The sequence below is a fragment of the Kryptolebias marmoratus genome, linkage group LG10 (assembly GCF_001649575.2).
Source record: "Kryptolebias marmoratus isolate JLee-2015 linkage group LG10, ASM164957v2, whole genome shotgun sequence".
In the NCBI taxonomy this organism is placed as follows: domain Eukaryota; kingdom Metazoa; phylum Chordata; class Actinopteri; order Cyprinodontiformes; family Rivulidae; genus Kryptolebias; species Kryptolebias marmoratus.
In genome coordinates this window covers 4,767,070-4,774,941 of record NC_051439.1, presented here as the reverse complement: position 1 = coordinate 4,774,941, position 7,872 = coordinate 4,767,070, and the positions used below count along the sequence as shown (strand labels likewise).

At 40.7% G+C, this 7,872-nt stretch overlaps 1 protein-coding gene across 4 annotated transcripts in view; it reads right to left on the bottom strand.

Moving 5' to 3' along the window:
• Positions 1–2,513: 2,513 nt before the first annotated feature.
• The window catches only part of mapre3a (microtubule-associated protein, RP/EB family, member 3a), an 11,531-nt gene continuing 6,172 nt past the window's right edge, over positions 2,514–7,872 (bottom strand). Inside the window, exons 5-7 of one of the 4 annotated variants that reach the window (XM_017421454.3) lie at positions 6,791–6,933; positions 5,047–5,205; positions 2,514–3,821 (exon numbers count right to left, since the gene is read on the bottom strand). In XM_017421454.3, coding sequence (XP_017276943.1) covers positions 3,753–3,821; positions 5,047–5,205; positions 6,791–6,933 — 371 coding nt within the window. In that variant the 3' untranslated portion in view covers positions 2,514–3,752. The remainder of the gene's footprint in view (positions 3,822–5,046; positions 5,206–6,790; positions 6,934–7,872) is intronic. The other 3 variants (XM_017421456.3, XM_017421455.3, XM_017421457.3) reach the window with 3 other exon arrangements.

The window sequence follows — 7,872 nt, the reverse complement described above, 5'->3', positions numbered from 1 at the left end:
GTAAAATCATGAAACTAAGTCAAAATAGTAGCTAAAATAATCTAAATAAAATCATGATAAAGTTAAAGCTGAACTAAACAACAATTAGGAATCTAACAATATCTAAAATATGAGCTAAGATAAACTAAACTAGTATATGAGGAACCAATCAAGGAGGCCCAGGCTCTCATCACCCACCTGAAGAAGGCAAAGGCCAGGCCGAACATCAACCGACCCTTTTCAAGACATACATGCCGAAGAGGCAGCTTCAGCTCCAACCCTCCTGCCCTCTGTCCCTGCGTCTGACCCCTCCACAGCGACTGTTTCGGCTCTACCTCCACCTGCTGCCACTCAGAGCAGGCCACTGATGGCTACCAGTGGGAAGGCCCTGTTGGCCCATGGGAAGCATTTGTCTGCTTCACAGCTGGCACACAAAAATAATGTCTCCAGTCAAATTTTTGTACAGTATATGAGTATTGGAGTAAAAGCCATCTTTTTTGACAGCTGCAGTGCCACGTTGCCCCCCTCTATCCAAGCCTTTTACCTGTGGTTAGCATCACTTCATGCACACATACGTGTTGGTGACACGTGCTTAGTTTTGTATTATTTTACAGACGCTGCTGCTGGGGATTTTTTAAGGAGGAAGATGAACAAGAGATGGTGACTGTGGCCTTGCAAGCTGAGGAACAACTTCCTCAAGGTATGTATATCCCAAACAATGTTTTACAAATAATTCTGTGATACAAGTATTTTTTCAATGACGCAAAATGTTCTTTTATTTTATTAAACAGAGAATTGGTCCTGATTCACATTCACTCTTCCAAGCAAAAAGGGAATTTAAAGGTGCATGAACTTGTTTTAATTACGTTTTGATTCTAATCACTGACTAAAGCTCATTCTTGTCATCTCACACATCCCCTGCTCCCCCTGCAATAAGTGTCTGCAGAATGTTGTAGTTAGAGGTGCTTTACACTTGGCCGATCCTACCTCACTTTTCTTCTTGTATTTGAACTAATATTGCTTGGGTTAAAATGGCCCCATGTTCCAGCCACCTGCAGAGCTTTCTGGACACTGGAAGGAGCGCCTCCCATCCTTCCAGCAGGACTGGATCAGGAAGAGTTTGTTCTGCGCAAACACAAAAACAGGGAAGCCAGAGCTGATGCCACATCCCAACTTCTGGTGGTACCCCCCCCCCCCAGCCCCTGACCGTCTTTACCCAGCCTCCTGCCGCCCTCTGTTCCTCTGGATGCTGCTGAAGCTGTGGTCCATTCCACTCGGCTGTGTCCAGCCGGCCTGCGATAACCACAGGCTGACAGCTGCTGGCCTCTACCGCACCGTGCGCAAGGTCCTGGACATAGATGGGTGGTATGACATGGCCACAGAGTATCTGGAGTGCAAAGGGTGCAAGAAGAAGTATCCGGCCTGGTCTGAGGACATCCTGGGACAGCTGGACATGGGGCACCGCAGAAACTTACCCACCATTCTGACATACAGATATAACACATGAATGATAACAGCAATGTATTATAATGTGCCTGTGCTGTACAAAATAGCGCAAAATGTCAAGCCTTACTTAAATGTCAGTAAAGTAATGCTTTACTGATGTTAACACTAAAATAATAAATTGTTATTATATACTGACCAGACTTGTTTTACTGTCCGTAGGTACTCATGTGACTACAGTGTAGTCATACTGATGTGGGAGAGGACCCAGGGAAACAGCGTCACGCTGCTAGAGGAGCACAGTGCAGCATGGACACGGCGCACGCTGGAGTACTTCACTGACTCCTCCATCATTGAGCCTCCAGTGTTCTTTGCGCCCCTGCCCCTCCCACCCCGTCCTCTCACGGATACCTGAGGTCAGGGCCAAAATAGCTTCCGTCTTTAGCTCGGTCCAAAAAACTGTCCGATGCAGCTGCCAGCACTTCCTGCTGGTGGACAAATGTGGACAATGAGCACGGCCAGGTTTTGGTGTCAGTGCTCACAGCTGCAGGGGGGCGTGGACTGTGGCCCACGACAGTATTGTGTATTTTTGTATGTATTATGGACATTGAGTCTGCAATAAAGTCTTCTCTCACTACTACTTAACATATTTATAAGAACTGACCTCTCTATTGAAATGTTCATTATTGACTATATTTCAACAGATGTGCCATATTTTTGTCAGTCTGTGTTCATCTGTCTGTGTTGGCAAAATATCTCATGAACCATTGATAAAAACCTTAATGAAACTCAACCATTGACTGTACGTCTACTGATTAGCTTTTACAATCAGGCCAATTCAAGATGGCCATCACAGCTGACTGACATTAGCCAAAATGGCTGCAACTCTGTCCCTTCTTATAACATGATCTTAGTCCAAAACTCTAAAATATGTATTCCTTCAAGGAATGTTAGACTTTTTAATTATATCTAATAGTCAGAGTCAGTTAGAAGAGATGGAGTGTGTCTATTTCAGCTTATCCATGACCCAAACATTTATGCGTTTCAATTTTTTTTTACATGAAAAACACAACAGAAGTTTATTTTCAACAACTGTTTATTTACTGAAAACTCAAAAAATGAGTGTTCTGTCGTCATGGTCGATGAATGCATGTTGCAGAGAGCTGACAACAGTTTTTTAAAAAATATATATTTAAAAAAAAAAACAAAAAACAGCGAGGTGAGAACAGGAGACACCCTCGTTTAATGATGACCTGTCACCACGTGACCAAAACTCTAAATAACTTTCCTTCTGACAACTAAAAACTTTGAGCAACTCTTGAGCGAATTCCATGTGAAAACAATCTTTGTCAGCAGAAAAACAAAAGTTGTTTATATTGATTTTGTGTGTCAGGGTCACAAAGCTGTTAAGCTGCTACATAACCATGTTGTCAGCCTGCAGGTACCATCTCCCAATTTTCAGCTTCTGCATTGTCAGTCTAAACGTTACCGTGGCAATAATCCAGCCTCGTGCAACGTCAGACAAAACCGCTGCACAAAATTACATTTACATTATATCACTCATTCACAGTCAGTGTGTAACATTCTCATGCTCGGAAACGATCAGTAAGAAATCTCTGCGGAGCACCAATCTTTGGTGTGTGAGTCGACACACCGAAGAGAGCGTTTCTACATGCTTTCAACCCACCGGAACAAAAAAAAAACCAAAAGCTTGACTTTTTTTTTTTTTAGGCTCAGCCCAAATCTTAGCACACCTTGCCTCAGGCCTTAATTCACATACAGTAGGCTTGCAACAGTTCTGCTACAGAAAGTTAGTCTAAATAAATTATAAATTAAATAAATAAGAACTAGTTATTACAGTTTTAGTGGCTCAAAGAGTGTCCTGATGGCACGTTGGAGCTGCGTTAAGCTGTGCTCTGAGATTAGTAGTAACAGCACATAAGAAGGCAAATAAATTACTCCAAAAAATGCAAACACATTAATTTGAAAGAAAAATCAAAATGTTGGTAATATTTACAGACTTAAAACGTGTTGATTGTTATAACAACCTTCATTCCAGGTTCGGCTTGATTTTTTTCTGTTACTCATGCTGAAATGATGGGATATGTCGTACGTTATTGTTATTGTTAGTGTGTAAGTGGAGACGATGTTGGCGATGCAGAGTAGCTGTGTGGGGACAGTTTGAGGGCGGATGACCGGGTTACCAACAGATGTGCATATGAGAGAGGAAGGAGTGATGAGGTTTTCTACGATGCGTGCAGGGAGTGGGCAAAAAAATGGGGGCAAAAAGAAAAGAGATGGAAGATGATGTGGGGGGTGGGGAGCGGGGTTCAGTATTCATCCTGGTCCAGGTGAGCTTGTTCATCCAGGTCCTCATCATCTGGAGGTGCAAAACCTTCCTGAGATACAGGAAAAAAAAGACTAGGATGAAATTAAACCTCTTGAGTAGCAATCCCTTCTACTGAAAAGACTAAAAGGCTTTTCAACTTTTAGCAATTAATTTACATTTGAACAATTTTAGCTTCTCTCCATTTGGCTTCTTGTCAAATTCAGAACAGAGTTTAAAATCTTCCCTCTAACATACAAAGCTCTCAACAACAAAGCTCCATCTTATATTAAAGATCTTCTTGTTCCATTGTTTCCTAACAGAGCACTTTGCTCTCAGACTGCAGGTTTACTTGTGGTTCCTAGAGGTTCTAAAAGTAGAACAGGAGGCAGAGCTTTTATTTATCAGTCTCCTCTCTTGTGGAACCAACTCCCAGTTTCTGTCTGTGAGGCTGACACCCTGTCTACTTTTAAGGCTAGACTTTCTTTTCTGATAAATCCTATAGTTCGGGTTGGTTCAGGTTTCCTGAGCTCTCCCTTAGTTCTGCTGCTATAGACTCAGACTGCTGGAGGACAAACTGATCACATTTCCTCACTCTGCTGCTGTCTTTACTCTCTCGACTCTTCATGTTTATATTTGTAATGATTTCTATCATTAACATGTGTTTTTCCTCCCATAGCAACTACACCTGGACCAGTCCTTCTGTGTTTGTCTGTGTCTCTTTTCTGTCCTCTCAAAACCTAGCTGGTCGAAGCAGATGGTCGTCTGTCCTGAGCCTGGTTCTGGTTCTGGTTCTGCTGGAAGTTTCTTCCTGTTAAAAGGGAGCTGTTCCTTTCTGCTTTCACCAACATGCTGCTCAGGATGGGAGATTATACCAGTGGAAGCTCTGTTGCTTCCTTTGATGGACAGCTTTATACTGATTAACATTTCATAATGTACTCTGATAATGTCAGTATAATAATAATGGAAGTGATTGGATTGTATTGGATTGAACTAACTGTAATTGGATTTAAATCTAGACTTGTTATTTTTGTTGTACCATCCCCTGGGAAGACTTTAGTTATGAACTGGCGCTGTATAAGTCAACTGAATTGAACACATTTCAGTTCTGTCGATCCAGCTGGTACAGATGCTGATGGAACTTTTTTTTTTTTTACAACCCTTTTCATCTGCTAATCGAGTTCAAATCTAACTCTTCTTAAAAAGCAACATGAGACACATTACACTGTTGACAAAGACTCTGTTTAAAGGTGGCGTTTTGGTCATTTCCATGGTAACGTGCATCACTCTGAACTCACAGGTACCTCTGTCGCGTAGAGAATGTCAATTATCCTGCTTAGGACTGGGTTGTTTTCGCTCTCGTGTTCCTGGCAGATGAGCTCGATGTCCCGTAGTTTGCTGAAGTAGAAGTCTCTCTCCTTCTCTAGACCATCGACTGTCAACTTCAACTCCATCAACTGAGGAGGAGAAAAGAAACGTTAAAGCTGCTGGCAGAAAACCGATCTAACAGATCTTTGTTTTTGTTTTTGGAAAAATAACCACAAGTGGATTTGACTGCAGACTATGATTCCAGGGTTTCCCCCAGAAAGGAGGCTAAGCCCGGTGGTTGGTGGCCGTTTGCTGGCCGACCGTGATTTAGTAAAAATAATGATTAAAGTTGACAGGAAAGTTGAAAATATGGCTATTTATTATGTGATATTGTAAGATATTTGTGTCAAATATTTACACAACTACAGTTTTACAAAAAGGCACTTTTAAAATACTTTTTAAACCAAAATGAAAATAAATACTAATTGATTGCACCTAATTTGTGTCACATTTACAAATAATTTAACATAAATGAAAAAGTGCAAAGAAGGCACCAACACACGTCTCACATCAAGGCCAATGAATAACAACAGAGAACTCTGAAAAACAGAGAGATGCTGTACTGTACTGTGCTTTTTGTGGCACAGGCTGCATGTTGGATCACTACATGTAACAACAAAACAATTAAAGCATATCTAATGCTGAATTTAATAGCATTATTTTACTGGTAAACAAGGATAAATTACCATGCATCATAATAATATTTTCACAACAAAACGTGCTTCCAGTATTCGGTCTTGTAAAGCCACCTGCTGAATTTCAGCTCAACTAAACCTTGTGGTCTTTAAACACTCTTCATTATCAGCTGCAGCAGTGATCTCCTACCATGAGTTTTAAACCATTTGATTATCTTTGTGATCTCTCACAGAGGGATCATATAAATACTGATTCAGGCGAACCAGCTCCGCTAGAGCAGCAAAATCGTCCAATTTGAATGGAGCGCAGCGCGCGCGGTCAGCGTGAACTTAAAAACATTAGTAAGTGCACAATCACACGACACCGCGGGGCCTTCGCACAGGGGTGGGGACAGGGCGAAGGCGTCACTGTTGGCACGCACACCCTTACGCGGTGACCTTGTGGTGGGAAAAACAAAAGTGTATAAAAAATGACACAATAAACAATATCACAATAAACAAGCAGAGCTTAGCCTGGCGGCGGGGTAGGGAAAGCATGGCGGTCCTCCAGGCTTTTAATACACTGGGGGAAACCCTGGATTCACAAACTGTATTTTCATTTTAGATCCAATCACATTTTTCTGAATGTCAGTTTATAATCCAGGTGCCGGCAAGCAGCAAAAACACATTTGATTTTAATGCCAGCATCAAATTATACAAATAATGTTGGTAACAGGATGGTGGTTTATAATGTCTTCTTAAAATAACAATCTTTGAGGGTTTGGGAGTTGAAGAGAGGAACTGCTACAGTTGGGGGAAAAAAAATTTAAATACTATTTCTTACTTATTGTCATTTTCAAAAATGTGAAATCTGAATCAATCATGAGAGGCAGCAAGTGATTTACGTTCCTTAAAGGAATGCTAGGCCTTTAATTGGCAGATTTTTAAAATAATTACAGAGGCAGTGATAATGTTCGTACTATGTGTGAATAAGTAGATATTTTTGTGGAGTAAGAAGAACAACATGGTTTGATGGGACAGTTCTTCCTCTCTGCTCTACCTGTTGATTTAGCTCCATGATTTCTGCATCGCTGCCCCCGTTTCTTGACAAAGACGGATTCTTCTTTATGGCAGGTGTGTTGTGCTGGACCCGCTGTGGTGTGGGCATGTTCTTGGGAACTGTTGGAGATGTCCGCTGTGGTCCTGGAGTGGTCAGAGATGCAGAGAGATGTTTAGCACTTGAAATATTACGGACAGAGTCACTGCACTACTTGTAGCTTTCGAGCAACTGTGGCGATGAATTAAGCACATTATAGAGCACTGATGGTATCAACTTGTAGCATGAAGTGCCTTCAGTTTATAATTTTGAAAGGTGAATTTAGCATGAATGTATTAGGAACCTTCATTAAAACACACATAATAAAATTTGTCTTATACATTTAATCTGCAACTCTAATTCTGTTCAATAATAGTTGGGATGTTGTGTAAAATGTCAATAAAAAAACAGAATGCCACGATTTCCAAAATCTCATAAACCCATATTTTATTCACAATGGAATATAGTAAACATATCAAGTGTTTAAACTAAGAAATTGTACCTTTATTTTTATTCTTTTTTAAATACAAGGTAATTTTAAATTTTACAGCAGCAATACATCTTTAAAAAGTTGGGACAGGGGCAACAAAAGGCTGTAAAAGTAAGTGATAAAAATAAGAAACAGCTAGGAGTATTTTATAACTAATTAGATTAATTGTCAACAGGTCAATAAGAGGACTGGGTATAAAAAGAATTTAAGAGAGGCTGAATCTCTCAGAAGTAAAGATGGGCAGAGGTTTACTGATCTGTGAAAAACTGTCTAAAAATAGTGGAACAATTTCAAAACATTTTTCCACAATGATAAATTGGGAAGACTTTCTTAAAATCATCAACAGATTTCAAGAATCTGTAGAAATCTCTGAGCTCAAAGGACTGTAAGTCATAATTGGATGTCTGTGATCTTGGGGCCCTCAGGGGCCACTGCATTAAAACCAGGTCTGATTCTGTTCTGGACATCACTGCATGGACTCAGGAACACTTCCACAGATCATTGTCTGTAAACACAGTTCACTGTACCATCCACTAATGCTGCTTAAAGCTCTATC